Source organism: Canis lupus, chromosome 1 (genome assembly GCF_011100685.1).
Source record: "Canis lupus familiaris isolate Mischka breed German Shepherd chromosome 1, alternate assembly UU_Cfam_GSD_1.0, whole genome shotgun sequence".
NCBI classification, from domain to species: Eukaryota; Metazoa; Chordata; class Mammalia; order Carnivora; family Canidae; genus Canis; species Canis lupus.
Genome location: NC_049222.1, coordinates 48,819,196 through 48,840,392, shown reverse-complemented (window position 1 = coordinate 48,840,392; position 21,197 = coordinate 48,819,196). Strand labels below are relative to the sequence as shown.

At 38.5% G+C, this 21,197-nt stretch overlaps 2 protein-coding genes across 10 annotated transcripts in view; one reads left to right on the top strand and one right to left on the bottom strand.

The window, feature by feature from the left end:
• The window catches only part of LOC111095876, a 59,771-nt gene extending 59,172 nt beyond the window's left edge, over window positions 1–599 (bottom strand). For 4 of the 9 annotated variants that reach the window (XM_038526460.1, XM_038526459.1, XM_038526465.1 and 1 more), the window contains exon 1: window positions 3–515. The gene's annotated coding sequence lies outside the window, so the exon portion shown is untranslated. The other 5 variants (XM_038526466.1, XM_038526462.1, XM_038526467.1 and 2 more) reach the window with 4 other exon arrangements.
• RSPH3 (radial spoke head 3) lies at window positions 283–20,575 on the top strand (the record flags this gene model as incomplete). Its single annotated transcript, XM_038526458.1, has 8 exons — window positions 283–1,001; window positions 5,397–5,484; window positions 12,245–12,386; window positions 14,068–14,213; window positions 15,191–15,394; window positions 16,979–17,141; window positions 19,209–19,295; window positions 20,078–20,575. Coding segments are annotated over 8 exons (1,857 nt in total), but the record flags the coding sequence as incomplete, so codon positions are not given.
• Window positions 20,576–21,197: the final 622 nt, after the last annotated feature.

Below are 21,197 nucleotides of genomic sequence, written 5' to 3'. Positions count from 1 at the left end.
ACCTGCAATTCTAGGCACAGACCAGCCTCATGATGCTTCGCTCTACAGAGTCTGGGGGCCTGACAGATCAAGGTACAGGAGCCCCGAAGGGCTCTGCAAAACACCCAACCCTTTGCGAACTCAGAGGTCTGCGGGGCGGCCCCTGTGGCTCCGCAAGCCCAAAGGTCCTCCCGGGCGCCACCACAGAGCCGTAGGCGGGGGAGGGCCGCGGGGCGCGGCGAGCCCGGCTCCAGCTCTGCGCTGGGAGACGCCAGGCGGCCCTCGCCCCGCCCTGGCACGTAACAGAGCGGCGAGCCCGGCTGCCGCGTCCGCGCCAACACTGGGGAGCAGCCCCGGGGAGCGGCGCGGCGGAGCGCGCCCCTGAACCACAGGAGCACGTGTGCCCGGGAGAATGGCGCTGACACCAGCCCCGCAAAGCCAGACTCTGCAGCGGGAACGTGGGCCGCCGCGGAGCTCGTCGAGGTCCCCGAAGCCGCCAGGCCCGACGCGCTCCGGAGACAGCCCCTAACCCGCACGCACACCTGCCGCGGAAACGCCGGCCGCCGGAAACAGGAGCCGGAAGTGCCCCGGAGGGCGGGCCTTCCCGCGAAAACCGCCGGCCGGAACTGCCACGAGGTCCCGCCCACCGGCGGAAGTGTGGGTTGCCGGGCAACCGAAGTGGGCGCCTTCGGCTGGCTCAGGGCTCCCTGGAGCAAGCCGAGCCTAGCTCCCACCTCTTGTCCCGGCAACCTCCCGCCCCGCCCGCCGTCCTTCTTGCCGCCTCTTCTAGCGTCGCGGAATCCTTGCCCTTGGCACCACGGACACGTCTCCGGCTCCCACCACCACGTCGCGCCCACCTGCTTGAAAGCCAGTTTCCAGCCGAAGCGGAGCGACCCGGCCCCCCGCGTGGCGTCCAGGCTCTCGGGCCGCACCTCCCCCGCCATGGGCACCTACACCTACACCAGCCGGCCCCGGGCCCTGCCCTGCCAGCGCCGCCGCTACAGGGACAGCCTGACGCAGCCGTGAGTGAGCACCTGCCCCCATCGCGGCGCCGCGGGGTGCGGGCCTGCGCTGCTGCCCGGGCCCTCCCCACCACCCTGCAGAAATGAAAGATCTTCCCTAAAGAACTGCCCCGTGGCGTGGAGGCGCGAAGCCAAGGGGGCGCGGGTGGCCTCCGGCGGATAGCTCAGTGGTAGTGAGCTGCGGGCGTGATCGATTAACGTGTACGAGAAACCCCCTGCTTTCACCACGGTTGAGTCCCTTGTCCAACTGTAAGCTCCTTACTAGGGGCATCCATGCACATCTCCTCCCTGCGCCCACGGGACTGCGAAGTGGGTTTAATAACTCCCATTATGCAAATGAAGACACAGGCTACAAAGGTGTCAGAACACGATGGCATGTCCGGGATGAGAGAGCCAAGCAAAGCTCTCTCCACATCCCGTCTTTGGCCAGGAATCAGGTTATCCTTCCATGCTGGACCCCAAATTGTAGCTTTACATTAATGAGTATGTATTTGCAAATATTCAAATATCCACATTTCACTATTCGAAGTAATGTTTATGGGCCTCTCTAAAGCTTATAGTTCTTTCTATAAGACTCAAATTTTGGAACCAGCAGAACTTCCCAAGAATGCAGGCTCCATGGAAGCTGGAATCTTCGTGTCTTTTGTCCACCTGGGATTGTGCCTGGCACATAGGAAGCACTCAACGCAAATTGTTGAATTAATGATTGAACACATCAGCCAAGTAACTCTTGATGCTCCTGTCAAACATTGAGTCCAAGTTCATAATTATCTCATTATAACAATTTTTTTAAAATAAATGCCCATCACTTTAAGAAAACCAAAACGGAAAATTTTAATGTATACAGGGATTATTTATATTATAAAAGCATTAAAATCGGGATCCCTGGGTGGCGCAGCGGTTTGGCGCCTGCCTTTGGCCCAGGGCGCGATCCTGGAGACCCGGGATCGAGTCCCACATCGGGCTCCCGGTGCATGGAGCCTGCTTCTCCCTCTGCCTGTGTCTCTCTCTGCCTCTCTCTCTCTCTCCGTGTGACTATCATGAATAAATAAATTTAAAAAGAAAAAAATTTTTAAAAAAAAGCATTAAAATCCTTTTTAATCCTTTTAAGGCCATTAAACATCTTACCTTCAAAAACACTTTCTGGTGGCTCAATGGGAAATTATCAGAGGTAGACAAACCATGAGAAACTCTTAACTATAGGAAATAAATTGAGGGTTGCTGGAGGGGAGGTGGGGGGGTAACGGATGCTATATGCAACTGATAAATTATTGAATTCTGCATCTGAAACTAATTATGTACTATACTTTGGCTAATTGAATCTAAATTTTTAAGAAAGAATTTAAAAACCACTTCCAGAAACACTTTCTGGTGGCTTTAAGTGGCTGCTTACAAATCATTACTATTAAATTACACCAACAAATGAAATAAAATATCAATGGTGGTTCATTAGGAATGATTTTTTTTATATATATATATACATAGCTGGTTGATAAGTTGCAGGACCTTGCTTATATTGAAGCCATCTATTGTAAGGTCATTGGAAGGAGTATGTGTGTATTTGACTTTTCAGTTTAAAATTATCTGTAAATTATATGTAGTGGTGATTTTCTGTTTATAAAAGTAATATATGCCTGCCAGAGCAAATGAAAAGTACAAAAAAAAAAAAAAAAAAAAGATGAAAAAGGCAAATTATCTCCCTCCCACCTTTATTCCCAGCTGCCTTAACAATCTTCTATTATTCTTTTACACCTCCATTATTGAGCATATGTATATTTATAGAGGAAGTTTATTTCCAAAATTGAATCATACTACACATTTTAATCTGCAATTAGGTTTGCCCCCTTTTTTATAACCTCTAATTCTTTTTTTCTAATTTTTTTACATATACATACACATATATATTTAAATCTATATACATAGACTCCTGTGGCTCATGCTTGGGTACATTCTTAATACTCAACCCCTTCCCTTGTAAATTTGCTTTTTCCCTCCTGCCCCCAAGGTAAACCATGTTAATGCCCTTGAATGAATGTCTCTGGACTTTTCTCCACACTCACATGTTTATGTACAAATCTATACATACAGGTACACACAGAGATTTTTGTCTACTTCATAGCAATGCTAACATACTATACACAATTCACAACATCTTCCTTTTCTCACTTAATTCTTTGTAGAACTCCAATTATTTTTAATAGCATGATATCCCCTGGTATGAATGTACTATGCATTATTAGAATTTTCCACTATTGATAGAAATTCAGTTTGCTTCAAGTGCTTAACCACAAAGAGGAAGGTTTCAATAAACAACTTTATGTGCTCACTTTTTTATTTCTATGAAGTAGCTTCCCGGGATGGGATTGTTAGGTATATTTTTAACATGCACAGATGGAACTTTTTTTTCCTCCATCCTCATCAGCAATATGTGTTACGGATTTTTTTTTCTTTTTGGCTTTTGATACTGTGAAATCAAAACCAAATTTTTTCCTCCTTATTATGTTAATTAGCACTAGGAAGGGGCACCAGGGTGGCTCAGCATTTGAGCATCTGCGTTTGGCTCAGATCCTGATCCTGGGATCCTGGGATCGAGTCCCGCATTGGGCTCTCTACAGGGAGCCTGCTTCTCCCTCTGCCTGTGTCTCTGCCTCTCTCTGTGTCTCTCATGAATAAATAAAATCTTTAAAAAAAATAGCACTAGGAGGTTTTAATCAAGTAAGCATCCTTTAGATTTTTTCTATTTTAAAAAATCACTGAGTACAATGTATAGAGCAGATTAAGAGAAAAATGTTGTTTCAGACAGTTAAGAGACTATTACTTTTCCTAGTCCAGTTAAAATATAGTGGTAGCAATGAACAACAGATAGATATGAAAAAGATTTGGGGAGGAGAATCAATAAGACTTGCTGGACACGGGCAGTGAGGAAGAGAGAAGGATCATAGATGACTCCCAGGCTTCTAGATTAAGCCAGCTGGTTTAATGGTACCATTTAATGAAATAGGGAGCACTAAAGAAGTAACAACAAGTTGGAGTGATAATTAGTTCAATTTTGAGGTTGCTTTTTAGACATCTCAGTGAGATGTCATTGAGTATATCAATTGGATTTACATTCCTGGAGCTCAAAGAAGAGTTCTGAGCTAAAGGTAAAATAAAATTGGGAGTTTTAGTTATATGGATTATGAGTAAAGCCTTGAGAATGAATGAGTTCAATGAAGGGCAAGAGACGGCCTGGCCCTGAGGAAATCCTCTGGTACTGGAGGAGTCAGTAAAAACACGCTGAGAAAGAACAGTCAGAAGTCCTAAAAAAACAGAAGACTATGATGGCATCATGGCAGCTAGGAAAGAGAATGCTTCAGTGAAGGAGTGGCCAGCTGAGCCGAACACTGCCCAGCAGTCCAGTAAGATGGGCAGTGTTACATACCTGGTTTTTAAGTAATACAAAGACAGGCTATCCAACAGTGGTTTTAATATATGATAAAAAAAAAAAAAAAAACAACTTACTAGAAAAAAAAAAAAAAACACAACAACTTACTGGGCACCTGGGTGCCTCAATTGGTTAAACCTCTGCCTTCAGCTCAGGTCATGATCCCAGGGTCCCAGAATCAAGCCCCCACATTGGGCTCCCTGCTGGAGCCTGCTTTTCCCTCTCCCTCTGCTGCTGCTCCCCCTGCTTGTGCTCTCTTGCTCTCTCTGTCAAAGAAATAAATAAAATCTTAAAAAAAAAAAAAAAGGTAACTTACTACCCCTCTCAAAGTCATTTCTGGTAGAGTACTGTTATTGGTATAGGTCACTATTTGGTTTATAGCCATACACAGGTGTCATGTAAAGAACCTCAAATGAAAACATCAACTATATGGTTTTCACTATTGATATTCTGATCCCCCACAATAAAAATTCTATTAAAATGTAAAAATATCATTTTTAAAATATATCTTTGAGGTTAAAGAGCAATGAGAAATTTGACTTACTTTTTAAGCCTGATTCTGTGAATCCTTTCATTCCTTGAATACAATTACTGTCAGTACTTTTAGGCAGGCCCCTTTCCAACTGTCTATTTTCACACTTATCAAGTAGTCTAACAGATTTACAGCCCTAAATCCAGCTCTGCCACTTACTAGCCAGGTAACCTAGGGCACATTCCTTTCTGAATTTCTTTCTTCTTCTGTCAGATGGGAATCATGGTTCCCAACTTGCAGCTCATTGTGAGCAATAAATAAAATACATAGAGGGCCTGGCATACAAGCATTCCATAAATGATCATCCTTTGTCATGGACGGTGCAGAAACAAAAATCTGTTTTCTTAATATTTGTGTCTTAGTCTAAATCCAATTCAAAATGAGTTGACTGCACAGCCAACACTGTAACAATAGTTATTTAGAATTTGCTATTTTACAGAGCTGAAGAACCTATACATTATGGAAACATAATGTATGACAGAAGGGTGATCCGAGGCAATACTTATGCTGTACAGACAGGACCATTGGTAAGTATAATTTGAATATTCTAACACAGAGTTTTTCAAACTATTTGTGCTAAAGGACCAGTTTGTTTGTTTAAATTTCCAATTTGCTGCAGACTAAAACAGTTACAAAATAAAATACAAATTACTAGAAAAATGAAATTAAAAAAAAAAGACATGCCAAATACAAGGCTGATGGTGGGTGCTGGGGCATGGGCAGTGGGGGAATAGAGAATTAGTGTTTAATGAGTACAGAGGTTCAGCTTTGCAAAATGAAGAGTCTGGAGATAGCTGGTGGTAATAGTTGTACAACACTGTGAACGTGCTTAATGCCACTGAATTCTACACTTAAAAATGGCTAAGATGATAAATTTTATGTGACTTTACCACAATTTTTAAAAATAATTAAAAAATACAGAAGCCCCAATATTTTATTAGATTAACAGAGCTTTGTAAAACTGCTCTAAATGTTTGTAAACTTTTACTCTCAATTTCTATAATCAGATTTTTACAGACCAGTTCAAACAGTTCACAGACAATACTCTAAGTAGCACTGGTATAACATATTTAGGATTCTTTAAATTATTTCATACTATAATACTATTTTCATTGTTTAATCAAAAATTATTTAATCCACTAAACATATTTATTGAGTTTTAGGTCCTGTGTTGAGAACCTGGGAAACAGAGATGATTAAGATGTGACATGACATTAAGAGTGATGAATTCTTGGCACAGAAATAGAAATATAGTTCAGTTCATCTATAAATACTGTATGATATATTCATGCCTAACACCACACGGTGATATATGGAATATTAGATATTCTGAAACATGTACATCAAAGCTATCTAGAAAACTCACTGAAAATATGTATGTTTCAGCCCAAACCTGGAACTACTGCATTAGAACCTTCAAGGGTTGGATACAGGAATGTTCATCGTTAGAAACTTCTCCAGGCAGCTCTGGTACAGCCAGTTCAGGGACCAACATTTGAAAACAACAGCTGAAACATGCAATAGAAATATATTTTTAAGCATCATCTTCTGGCAGTAGCAGTGAGTTCTGGCACACCTAAAACTAAAGGAAAAATGAAAATCACCATATTTTGTTTTTTTAAATTAATATTGTGACGATTTGATTTTTTTTCTTTTTTAGTTCTCTAGTCAATTATTCAACAACTTATCTAAAAACTCTTTGCTGAGACTTCCAGTTCCAGACAAGCAGGAATTTGCCAATAGCCCAAGCAAAGACTGGAAGATTCTGGAGGTGTAAAAAAGGATGTGGACTGGCTAGGGACCTCAGGATTTAAGTGACATAGTGATGAGTTCCCTAAGTCTTCTTTTTATCTCTCACATATCCCATTCAGAGCACTGGAGAAGCCTGCAACCCAGAATAACCAACAGGCACAAGCCTGCTCTCTCTATCCAAAAGACTGCAGGGATGCCTGGGTGGGTGGCTCAGAAGGTTGAGCATCTGCCTTCAGCTAAGGTCATAATCCTCAAGGTCCTGAGATCGAGCCCTACATAGAGCTCCCTGTTCAGTGGGGAGTCTGTTTCTCCCTGTCCTCCTGCTCATGCTCTCTCTCACTATCTCTATCTCTCTCAAATCCATAAATAAAATCCTTAAAAAAAAAAAAAAAAAAAAGACTGCAAAAGGGTAACCTAGCAGAACAGAAAACTTTTTAATGACCCCTCTTCATCCAAACCCCAGTGGAAAAACTATCCTGCCCCTCCCAGTGGAGTCAGCAAGACTGAGCCGGGGAACTGGACTTCTATTCTCAAGTGGCAGCAACAACATTGAGTCACTCACTGAGTTTTCCTAGGGTGATGGCAGCAGAGTCAGGAGGGAGCTGAATTTTTATTTGTATCTAGCAGCAACAAAGAGAAACAGGTGGGATAAGGCAGTGCTAGTCAGAGTTCCACTCTTCTATACCCAACACTGGTATCAGTAGATCACAGCAAGGAGCTGAAATACTATCCCCACTAGGCACCAATAAGGTGTTACCAGTTGATCCTCTGCTTTCACATGGGGCCTAGCAGGATGCTGAACTTCCATTTCCACCCATACCTGCATGCTAAAACAAAAAGGGGTGACTCCTGCTAAAAAGATTAAATAAGATCCAGAGTTTCACATCATAATACCCCAAATTTCCAGGATACAACAAAAAAAAAGAAATCACTCATCATTCCAAGAATCAAGGCAGTCACAACTTCAATGAGAAAAATCAATCAAGAGATGACCACACCAAGATGACTCAGATGTAGGAATTACCTGACAAGGATTTTAAAGCAGTAATCATAAAAAAATGTTTCAATCAAAAGTGAATAGTTATGAACATTCTAAAATGGAAAAACAATATTAGCAAAGAAATAGAAGATATACAAACGAATCAAATGGAAAATATAGAACCAAAATATACAATAACCAAAATTAAAAAGTCACAGGACAGACTCATCAAAAGTAACATAGGGAACAATCAGTGAATTCAAAGTTAAATGAATGGAAATTACCCAGTTGGAACAACAGAAAATAGACCACACACACAAGCCTCATAGCTAAGGAGCAATAACAAAATATCTAACATTCATGTTATCTAAGTCTCTGGAGAAAAGGCATAGGACTGAAAAAATATTGGAAGAAATAGTGCTCGAAAATTCCATAAATTAGGCAAAAGGTAAAAACCTACAGATTTGAAAAGTCAATTGAACCCCAAGCAGGAAAAATCTAAAGAAATTCACACAAAGACACATCAAGATCAAACTTCAAAACTAAAATCAAGGGGCACCTGAATGGCTCAACTGGTGTCTGCCATTGGCTCAGATCATGATCCCAGGGTCCTGGGATATAGCCCCAAGTCGGGCTCCCTGCTCAGTAGGGAGTCTGCTTCTCCCTCTCCCTCAGCTGCTCCCCCCTCCCCCCGCTTTTGCGCGCTCTCTCTCTCTCTCTCTCTGTCTTTCTCATTCTCTCTGTGAAATAAAAAGCTTAAAAAAAAATGAAACTAAGATAAAAAAAATCTTGAAAGCAGCCAAAGACACGACACATTACCGGAAGAGGAACAATCATTTGAATAACAGTGGGTTCCTCATTTGAAACAATGGAGGCCAGAAAAAAGTGGCACAGTATTTTTCAAGTCCTGAAAGAAAAGGACTATCAAGCCCTAATTCTAATCCAGTAAACATATTGTTCATGAATAAAGGGGAAATCAAGTCATTCTCAGTTGAAGGAATTGTGTTTGATGGTTGAAGTAAAATTATATCATCACCTGATGTAGTGCTTAATGTATGTATATTAATATACATTAATATTTAAGATGATTATATTTTTAAGGAAAATGAGAGTATCTAAATGGAAGTAAAATTTCTGCCTTTCACATGAAGTGGTAAAATGTTGATATTAAATGTTAACTGTGATCCAGGTACATAGTATACTGTAAACCTTTTTATATTTTTAAACCTATGCAAAGAGATATAGTCAAGGTATTACAGATAAATCAAAAATGAATTCTAAAAAATGTTACAACTAATTCACAGAAGGAAAGAAAAAAAAATGAAAAACAAAGCAAAAGTAAATTGGCAGACAGCCCTAACATAACAATAGTTGCTTTAAAAGTAAATGGTCTAAAATAAGCCAGTTAGAAGACAGATAAGCAGAGTAGATAAAAAACATAACCCAACTGTATTCTGTCTACAAGAAATTCATTTCAATTACAGTGATGTAGGCAGGGCAAAAGTAAAAGGATGGGAAAAAATATACAAACTTTTAAGAAGTAGTTGTAGATATATAAATAACAGTTAAAGTAGACCCAAGGAAAACAGTATTATCAGGGACAAAGAAGGACATTACATAATGGTAAAAAGGTCACAATATACCAAGAAGATATGGCAGTCTTTAGTGTATATGCACCAAACAACAGAGTTCAAAATACATGAAGCTAAAACTGAAAGGAGAAATAGACAAGTCCACAATTTTAGTTGGGAACTTCAACATCCTTCTCTTAGAAAATCAGCAAGGGTATAGAAGAACTACACAATACCATCAACCAATAGGTTGTAATTAATATCTATACAACACTTCACCTGACAACAGAATACATAAATCTTTTAAAAAGAGAGATTTATTTATTTATTTTAGAGAGCGTGAGTAGGGGTAGGGGTACAGAGGGAGAGACAACCTCAAGCAGACTCCCCACTGAGTGCAGAGCCCAGTGGAGGGTTTCATTTCATGACTCTGAGATCACAACCTGAGCCAAAACCAAAGTCAGATGCTTAACTGACTGCACCACCCCAGGCACCCCAGAATACATACGGTTTTGAAGCACCTATGGAATATTGACCAAGAGAAAAAAATCCTGGGTTACAAAACATCTCAATATATTTAAGATATTTGAAATTATACAGAGTATGGCTCTCTGACCATAATGGAATAATGTCTCTCAAAATTTCAAATAGAAATCAATAATAGATGATAACTGGAAAATCTTCAAACACTTGAATATTAAGCAGCATGCTTCCAAATAATCCAGAGAGGAAGTATTAAAGGGAATTTTGAAAGACTACCTAGGACTGAATGAAGATACAACGAATCAAAATTTGTGTTTCATGCCAAAACAGTGCTGAGATGGAATAAAAGACCTCAAATCAATCATCTAAGCTCCTACCTCAATGAACAGGGAAAAGATGAGAAAAATAAACCCAAAGCAAGCAGAAGGAAGAAAATAATAAAGATAAAAGCAGAAATCACTTACATTGAAAACAAAAAGAGGGGCACCTGGGTGTCTCAATCAGCTCAGTGTTGGATTCTTGATTTCAGCTCACATCATCTCAGGGTTATGAGATCAAGCCTAGCAACTGGCTCCATGATTAAGATTCTCTCCCCCTCCTCCCACTGCTCCTCCTCCCTATCCCCACTTGCTCTCTTTCTCTCCCTATCTCTCTCAAAAAATAAAAATAAAAAAAATAAAAAAATAGGGGCACCTGAATGGCTCAGTTGGTTAAGTGTCAGACTCTTAGTTTTGGCTCAGGTCATGATCTCATGGGTCCTGAGACTTGAGCCTTGCTTCAGCCTGCACACTTAGTGGGGAGTCTGGTTGAAGATTCTCTCCCCTTGCCCCCTCCCACCCCACACATGCACACTCTCTCTCAAATAAATATTTTTTAAAGATGTATACAAAAACAATAGAGAAAATCAATGAAACCAAAAGCTGGTTCTCAGAATAAATAAATAAAATTGATAAACCTCTAGCAAGACTATCAAAAAAAAAAAAAGAGAGAGAGAAAGAAGACACAAATGGCAAATACTAGAATGACTGTCAAGGGATATAACCATAAATCCTGCCACCATGAAAGTTTAAAGGCCATTTTTTTTATCTTTGAAAAGATCAATAAAATTGATAAACCTCTACCAAGACTAACAAAGAAAGTAAAAGAGAAGAAATAAATAAGCAAATGCCAGGGATTATGCATCTATTAAAAGAATAAAAGGATCATAATGGAACACTACAAACATACATATAAATTCAACAAACTAAATGAAATGGACTAATTCTTTAAACTATAAACTACCAAAATTCACCTAACATGAAAAAGATATTCTGAATTATCCTATAATACTAAAGAAATTGGATTTCTAATTTAAAATAAATATCCAGGCCAGATAGTTTCACTGGAAAATTCTACCATTTTTTAAAAATTCTCATTGATTTTATACAATTTACACAATTTTACAAAATCCCTTCCAGAAAACAAAAGAGGAACACTTCAGGTAATCAGTATTAACCTGATATCCAAACCAGACAAAGATACTAAAAACTATAGACCAATAGCTATCATGAATGTAGATGCAAAAATCCTCAATAAAATATTAGCAAATAGAATCCAGCACAGATTCCACACTCAGTGGGAAGTCTGCTTAAGAATCTCTCTCCCTCTACCCCTCCACACTCCACTCATGTGCTTCTCTCTCTCAAAAAAATAAATAAAATAAATGTATGATATCACAACTTCAGAAAAACTGTATGCATTTAAATGACAATAGCCATTGTATTAGGGAAATGGGATTAAAGTAAGATTTAATGTTATTACATTGTCATTTCAATCAAAATGTTTTTACAATTCTAATTTTAAATATTAAATTTTTTTCATGCAAAATACTTTCATATTTCCCCTCTTTTCATATTTACCTTGAGATAAGACAGGTTAGCTGCAGAGAGTGACCACAGGATGAAATAAAGATATGACATTAAGGACATCCAAACTTTGCAGAACTACTATAAATAATTATATTTTTAGTCCTTAATCAGCTATTGTTTTGTGCACTGGGACAGGTCTTTATTTGGACTGACAATATTTTTTGTGAGCTAATATATTTTTTCAGGAATTTTGTTTAAATGAAATTCAAATTTTTAAAAAATCCTAGTGCTTTTCAATTCATTAAACAACACATTAATATGTAATGTAACTGAGTAATTATATAGTATACTAGGTTAGTAGGCATCCAAGGAATTCATGGTAAAAATGCTTGACTGAGAAAAAAACAATTTATTAGGATTCTGCAGCTGTTTATTCCAGCTAATAGTCATACTTTCAAGTTATGTATGTGCTTCATCAGATAAATTTATAATTACCTGACAAAGTTCAAATAGAATTTTAATCATGAAATCACTGATAATCAGGAAGCATTTTATGACAGATGCCTTTATGCTATCGAAGAATCACTTCTGGAATGGCAGCTCCAAAAGTTTTGAAAATATTTTCTAAATTTTAGAAGCCTTTTCTCTCACTCAGCCTGGGCAGCCTGATCCTATAGAGATTCAGAGACAGCAGCAGGCTAAGAGGAGGGCTCTTGCAAGAAAACGAGCCCAAGAACAGCTCAGACCACGAACCCCCGAACCTGTGGAAGGCAGAAAGCATGTGGATGTGCAAACAGGTAATGTGACCATGCCACTGGCATCATGGCTCCTGGGTTTGCTCAGTTTTCTAAGTCTGTTCATTTTTCATTTGGCTTTTTTATTACTTATGTATCTGTTATGCCATGAATTTTATGGGGCAGCCCAGGTGGCTCAGCGGTTTAGCACCACCTTCGGCCCAGGGTGTGATCCTGGAGACCTGGGATTGAGTCCCAAGTCAGGCTCCCTGCATGGAGCCTGCTTCTCCCTCTGCCTGTGTCTCTGCCTCTCTCCTTCTCTCTCTCTCTCTCTCTCTAATTATTTATAAATAAATAAATAAATAAATAAATAAATAAATAAATAAATAAATAAATAAATTTTTGTTATTTATTTATTTATTTATTTAAATGATTGGCCACATTAATTCTCTCTTAGCCCTTTTCACATACTTTTTTCTCAAATTGGGATTATTTCTCACTTTTTCTTTTATACACCAACATCAATCACTGCTGGACCTAGAGTAGAAGAGAGCAAGTTCTCTTTTGGCATTTTATTTCTCTTTTAAGAGGCATGAACTCATCCAGATCTGAGTCCTCTACCTCTTTCCCCAGAGTCTCTTTTCTTCTTCTTTTTATTCTTCTTCCACTGCACATACTCCCAAGGCCCCACAGACTTTCCTACTTATCTGGCTGTTCTCAGCTAGGGAGGCTTTCCTGGACCTACAGGGTCTACCTGTGTTGTCCGAATCTTGATAATCAGATAACACTTAGTGTTTTCCTTAGGCTGATGTAACTATTCAGGAATCACCTTGCACTTTGCCAAGATGGTGAGTGGCTGCAACAGTTATTTCTGGGTGGTTAGGGCAAAAGGAAGCGAACCATTCCATGCCTTTCCCACCCACCCCTACCTTGAGGCCATGTCTAGAATGCATCTGTCTGTAATTAGCCAATGTAGCCATAATTCTGCAAGAGCTAAATTTTACTGTTTCTTTATACCATCAGAATAGTAAGTGATAAAGTAACAGCCACCTTGTATTGAGTTTTCCTATATCTCAGAGACTATTCTAGTCCTCTACCTGGGTATCTCCTTTATTATTAAAGACCCTTGTGACAGATAATTATGATTCCTTTTACAGATAAAGAAACTAAGGCTCTAAGAAGATGTAACTTGACTAGGTCCTATGTTCAACATCTGACTCCAGTTCTGATGTTCTTTGCATGATACCACACTGCCCTTGCCTCACATAAATTATTCCTAAGGTGAAATTTGTTGTCATGTATCTGTTTATAATCTATAGCCTAGATATAATCAAGTAGCACAGTGATATGATGCCTAATTTTTAAACATCCAGAAATTTTCAAATCTTTATACATTCACTATCTTAGGAGTCAGTTATATAGATGGATTATTAACTTTCCATCCCCAATTATACTTTGCATCTTACACACATCTAGGCTTCATATTCTTCTTTAGTTCCATGTTCAAGTACAAAGCTCAGTGCTTTCTCAACCTTCCTTCAATGTCCTAGTCCGACTGACTCTAGTCTTCCAAATATATAAAAATGCTTAGTACAACAGGTACTAAGAATGAATTTAATCCCACACTTCAGCACTTCCTTTTCTGATCCATTTAGTTTTGTTTTGAAGGAGCTAAAGTTTCAATGCACATATATGCCTGAAATAGACCAGAATTTCAAACTCAATGTATATGGTATTCTCTTAGAAATATACCTTGAAGAAATTGCTGACCGCATAATAGAAGTTGATATGGAATGCCAAACAGATGCATTTTTGGATAGACCACCAACACCACTCTTTATTCCTGCCAAAACTGGCAAAGATGTGGCCACCCAAATACTAGAAGGAGAGGTATAGTACATTATTTGGACTTCCTTCTATCTTCTTTATAAATAGGTAAAGTTAGGTTTAGCTAAAAGCTTACAAACCATTTCATAATCAGAAAGATTCTACTTACTGGATTTCTTTCCAAATATACCTATCATAGTTTTATACTGAAATACCATGTTCTGATTTCCCCTTTGCTGATCAGAGATAAAAATCATTAGAAATATTTTTAGAATATCTGTACTTTGATTTTTTTTATTGATATATTGATTAATATATCAATACAAGGTAAATTTGTATCAAATAAAGAAAAATAGTATCTCTGGTAGAAATTCCACTATTAGTTGCTTTTAAATTATATAGTTTTCATGTAGATAATTTCTCTGTATTAGAAAAAAAATCCTAAAATAACTACATTTTTCATGTCAATATAGAATACATAAATAGGCCAGTCTATGAAACTGAAGAGAAGGCAATGCTTATGTGCATAATGATGTAATTGAGATTTAAGACTTATCTGAAGGAACTTGAAAGAACTGCTATTGAAATTGGGAAATAAAATAAGTCTTCACAGACTACATAGAAGGGTATATTTGCCTCCAAATCCTAAAGAGAAATCACCAAAATTCCCATTATTCATTCTTATTCCTTATTCTTCAAACTGTTAGCAAAAACAACCAGTAAAAAATTGAGTAGAAAGGGCAAAAAAATAAGAAATATAAGAATATTTCCTTTGGGTTTCAGAGTTTGATCTTAAAATTGAGTATCAGGTTCATTTTGATGACTACATAGGTCTTTTTATAATTTTGACTGCTATTCTGTGTGCCCTGCAGGGCTATTTTGAGTTTTGGAAACTATAAGTAAAGCACCATCATGGTGTCTAGCACACAGAAGTTCCTCAATAAATAGTACCCTGTCATTACTGCTTTTCTGGATATTTTTTCTTTGAGCTTTTGGTTCATGATTAAAACTTTACATTTGCTTTGTTTTGTGTGTTTAAGCTCTTTGACTTTGATCTGGAAGTAAAACCAATGTTAGAAGTTCTGGTGGGGAAGACCATTGAGCAGTCTCTTCTGGAAGTAATGGAAGAAGAAGAGTTGGCTAACCTGAGGGCCACTCAGTATGCATATGAAGAGTTACGCAATGTTGAACTAGCTGAAGTTCAGCGACTTGAAGAGCAAGAGAGACGACACAGAGAAGAAAAAGTATAGAATTTGAGTTTTCTTTCTTAGTCTTTGACTATTTTTAACAGATTATTTTCTGAATTACATGTGGTATGTCATAGAGCTAATCTTTGCAGATACATTAGAAACAAGCTTATAGCTCAGTTATCTCCTCTTCTGTAGATCACAGATCTTTCATGCACAGAATCACATTCTTTAAATACCAGCTTACATAAATGAACCTAAATAGAGTTTCCAAAAGTTTCTAAATGTAATAAATTACATATGTCCCAACTGAAAGACATTCTTCAATACCAAGATTTCTAGTGAAGGAAATCTATTGGTTTGCCATAAATTGGTGGAAAAAAAAAAAAAAACAGTGTAAGGGAAAAGGGGAGGAGTATATTGGGAATAGGTGGCATGAGAAAGCAAAGGATCTGGATAGAATTCTGAATTCTGGATCTTTTTCTCAGTGGCCAGGCCCCTCTCTATACCCTACGGATCCTCCAGAACTTCATTATAGAATATAATCTTATATTCCAGGTTTTTAGAACTTTTAATAAGAAAAGTTTTAGAATCTAGTTTTTAAAATATGCCAGTAACCTTCAGTTAGGAAATACGAGGCTCAGTAATCTCTAAAGGTTTTTTAAAGGTCTTTCTGGGTCTGGAAATAATTGTTGCCCTATATTGGACACCGAATGGATAAATTATGTAGGAGTGCCTAAATATGTAAAAGAGTTCAAATAATGTCCCACAGAGTCTAACTTACTAGACTCGAGCACAGAATAGGTTAGTTGTTGGGATGTTCTACTCAATACCTAATGAAATTTTCAATTTTTCTCCAAAATGAATAATTAATTGTGTAAAGGATATAGGGTATAGGGCTTATGGTAGAGATAATGTAAATGCAAGACTATTTGTTTACAAATGTGAAAAGTGGAAAAATTAGCTTTGTTGAAAAAATCAGGGAAATCTTTATCAAAGCAAACTTGTTTATTTACTATTAGGAAATATACTATGAAAATAATGAATGCAAATCATCTAAATTTATATTTGCTTAAACTCTGAAAACAGACTTCATATGAAACTATATTAATGCTCCCACTTCCACATGGGAGAAGAGAAGATGGTTCATTAGCTTTATAGATGTACTGTGGTCTACAAGAAGCAACAACAACAAAAGAGAGGTTTTTAAGTTTCAGAGCTCAATGAATTCAAAGAAGCATTACAAATGAAACAACTCACCCAAGTTCTTTAACTGAAGATGTCTGAGCAACTGTAATTTTCATATTAATTATAATTTATGATAATACTAATTACAAATACACATAAGTGTTATTATTCTTTGCTATTACCCATACAAATATATATATCTTGAAATTATTTTACTTAAAAATGGACCAGAAGATGAATCTTACCTAAGCTCCACCTCTTTTTTTGAATTCGATACCCAGGAGCTGCTGAAATTCATTAAAATCCTGATAAAGAATATGAACCATTAATAGATTCCTTGCTGTCCATTTTTTGATACAAATATGTGTCCAGAGTCTCCCACTCACTAGATTCAGAGTTTGGGGAGGACTTCACAGCTATGTAACCGTATGCGGTGGTGTTTTCTGTGTGCAGGAGCGTCGGAAGCAACAGCAGTGGGAGGTGGTGTACAAGCACAACGAGACCTCGCAGAAGGTTGCGGCTCGGGTGTTCGCACAGCGTTACCTGGCAGACCTCCTCCCGTCCGTGTTTGGCAGTCTCAGGGACGGTGGCTACTTCTTTGATCCCATCGAACGAGGTTCGTGGAGGTGTTTGTTAGATCCCTGTGTACAATAAGCATCCTCTGAATTCTTCCAAGTAATCCCATGCCCATTTTTATTCTGAGTTGGAAACTATCCTTAAATATTTAAAGTCAATTAAGTTGTTTTAAGTAAGAACTATTACTAATGAGAGGTAGGCATACTGTAAAGATCTTGATTTTAGATGTCAGTTTGTCTTTACTATTGGACGGATAGTAGGAAGAAATATAGACTTGATGTCAAAAATTTGAATTTGGGTCCCAGTTTCATCATCAACCAGCCATATCACCTTCAATTTCCTCAGGCTGAAATGAGGATTATTTAGGAGCTAAATGTCGTAATACGTATGGAACATGATATGTATAAGATGTGCGTAAGTGGTTGTTAATTTTTTTCTCAGCTGACTTCCTTTTCCACTCAAAAACCCTTTGGGGGCAGCAATGAAAGTCATGTATTCATTTAATTAGGTGTTCCTACTGTCTCAGGCACTGTATTAGGTGTGGAGATAAAAATAAGGAGACCTGGTCTCTGCCTTTAGAGAACTCATACCGGTCAGCCCTATCAGAGCACCTGCCCAGAACCCCCCTCAGCTAGTCCCACCATATGAAGGGTAAGTCTTGCTGTTCCTCACCCTCCTTCCTCAAGTTCAAAAGCACTTAAATCCACATTGCTTTTGTATACAGGTCCTATTTCAAATGGCTAATAGTATTATGGGGCAGAGTTTAGGGATGTTAATTTTCCCTGACTACATATTCAGTTCAGTACACATACATAGAGGTCAGATTACACACAAATATTATTAGTTCACATTTATATTGTACTTTACCATTTATGTAGTATTTTCCATGCATGATAGCATTTGATCCTCCCAGTAACCCTTGGGAGTAGATAGGGAAGATTAATTCCCATTTTGCAGAAGTAGAAACTGAAACTCAGAAAAGTAAAATGCCTTCTCCCAAACAGCCAGGGAAGCCATTAGGCCTCAGACCCTGAGCCCAGATCCAGTATTCTTTCCGTGTTGCCCTGCCACCCCACCGGGGTCTAGCTAGACCTCTGTTGTTAGACACAGAGGCTGTTGTTAGACACAGAGGCTGTTTTCTTCTCGCATGAAATGCTGAAAAAGTCAACTACAGATCATTTAGAAGCTTGGAAATGAGATTCATGCCTCAGAAGAAATTATTTCTAGTCGTGAGTATAATATTCTATTACACTCTCTACTGACACTCCACTGAAAAGTAACAGATGCCACCCCCCCCCAAAAAAAAAGCTGTTTTGAAACATTAAAATGTATATTATAATGGACCATAATTTTTAAACGCTCCTGTAATGGAGTAGATTTCCATTTCAGTTTGAACAAACTTACCACTAATGGGAGCACCTAGTTTTTGACTCATTTCTAGCCTTCTCAGATACTCTGACCCTTGTCCCTGACACTTGGTCAGCTTATCCTAGGCCCTGGGCTTCAGTTGGGGGGCATTTCTTCTATCAGCCTGGTTCAATTCCAGATTTGGATTGGAGTCCTGCTCCCAGACCCACATCTTCCTCCCCACTCCCCAGCCTACCTACCTACCTACCTTCTTCACACACCTCAGATTGTGTAGTTGGCGCCAAAGGCCTGGACTTCAAGGAAAACCTCATAGTTTGGAAAATACTATTTCTATTGCAATAGAAAGAAAGTGGACCAGAATATACCTAGAGAATGTAGCAAAAGTAATGCTATATAAGTCTATGTGACATTTTGTATTAAGAAAACAGTGTTGGGACGCCTGGGTGGCTCAGTGGTTGAGCATCTGCCTTTGGCTCAGGGTATGATCCTGGCGTCCCGGAATCAATTCCTGCATCAGGTTCCCTGCATGGAGCCTGCTTCCCCCTCTTCCTACATCTCTGCCTCTCTCTGTGTGTCTCTTGTGAATAAATAAATAAAACCTTAAAAAAAAAAAAGAGAGAGAGAAAACAGTGTTGAGGAATCTTCAACATTTAGGGAGAAAGCACAGATTCTTCCTATCTATAATGATCCATAAAAATCATTATAATGATTATAATGAAATTAACTTTTTTTATTACAGATATTGAGATAGGATTCCTTCCATGGCTAATGAATGAAGTTGACAAAACCATGGAATACAATATGGTGGGAAGAACAGTGCTTGACAGTAAGCTCTTTTATTCTAATTAAAAGTCACTTCTGGGGGTCCCTGGGTGGCTCATTTGGTTAAGCATCTGACTCTTGATTTCGGCTCTGATCATGAGATTGAGCCCATGTCGGCCTCCATGCTGGGTGTAGAGCCTGCTTAATATTCTCTCTCTCTCCCTCTCCCTCTGCCTACCCCTGTACTTGTGCTCACAAGTGTGCTTGCTCTCTGTCTGTCTCATTCTCACTCCCTCTCTCTCAAAAAGAAAAAGAAGAAAAATCACTTCTAGAGTTCCTGGCTGGCTCAGTCAGTAGAGCATTGGACTCTTGATCTTGGGGTTGTAAGTTCAAGCTCCACACTGCATGTAGAGGCTACTTAAAAAAATAAAATCCTTTTTTTAAAATAAATTCTTTAAAAAAAGCCATTTCTGAAATTTTTCAGCAGGAAGAATAAATAGAAGAAAGATGTTAAGTTTTACAGTTTCATTTTTAAAATTTCTTTGTCAATTATATTAACAAAGGCACAAATTTTTACCCTCAAGAATACTTTTGATTCTTATATAATTTGCTCAGAATTAATACCTTTTGTTATTACTTTATAAATAATATTCTGTTAAAACAGGCATTGACTATAATACATACTAAATGCATTAAGTGGCAGAGAAGTTAAATGTGCTGACTTTGCATAAAAATGATACAGGGAAGGGCTGAGGCCTAGGGAGTGCTTTATATGCATATGTAAGTCAGCATTATAACTAGTCAAATATGAACAATCACAGTGATTTTGCACGTCTAATTTTTCAGTGTTGATTCGTGAGGTGGTCGAGAAGAGACTGGCTATGTATGAGCATAAGGAGGACCAGCCTCCATTTGTGCAGTCTGAGGATGGGTTCAGTGGCCCCAGAGCAATGAGAGAATCCCTGATGGGTGATGAATTCCATGAACAAAGTGCATCACAGTCACAGAGGGTACTTCAGGCCAGAGACTCCCTGCAAAGAACACCAAGCAACAGAAGGTATATGGAGAATGTGTCATCCCAAGAAAGGAAGCTTACGGAAGAAGAAGATGATGAACAAACAGAAAGGAATATCTCAGGGAGAGAACTATTATAACTAAGGGGAACTCTCGAGCCACGACCACTCAGCGGCCAGGCAGCAGTGCCAGCAATCAGGTAACGATGTGTAGGTCCCCTCAGCCCATGGAAATTATGTTGTATTTACCCAACATGTTTTTTTGTCTAATGGACTGGGCAAATCAAATATGTTGAAATAATAAAACTAATTAAAATTAAAATTCATTTATTTAATGGCAGAATATCTAGAAGCTATGTTGTACGTGTCTAATGACAAGCTGTCCCTTACCACGAATATAATTAACCAATGTATTTTCCCTTAAATTTTGTGGGTTAGGGTTTTTTGTTTTTTGTTTTTTGTATCATATTTAATGTTAGGTATCGGTTTGCAGTCAGCCACTGAGCCTTTCTGCTCTGTAGGAAAACTATTTCACCTACTCCATGAAAGAACACCTTCCATCTTCAATATTTAAATAAGGCTCCAGAGATTCTGTGACTTGGTCATATGCTCTTGTCTGTTTTTTCACATTCCTGATATTATCACATTCCAGACAATACCAATAAAGCCAAAGTCCCTTCCCGCCCTTCTGCAGTTCCACTCCCATCCTCACTGTTATCATTATTATAATTAGGTATGTACCTTCTCAGCCTTTTTCAAGATATTCATACACATATATTTGAACATCGGAAGATAATACAGGTTCGTTTCTCTTTATGAAAATATAAATGTCTAGTTTGCATTTTTCACCTAACTGTATCTTAGACCTTAAGTGTTAGTACCTGTAAATCTCTCTTTAAAATACAGTAAAGCTATTATAGATTATGACTGTTATAGGGAGTTCACCTTTGACT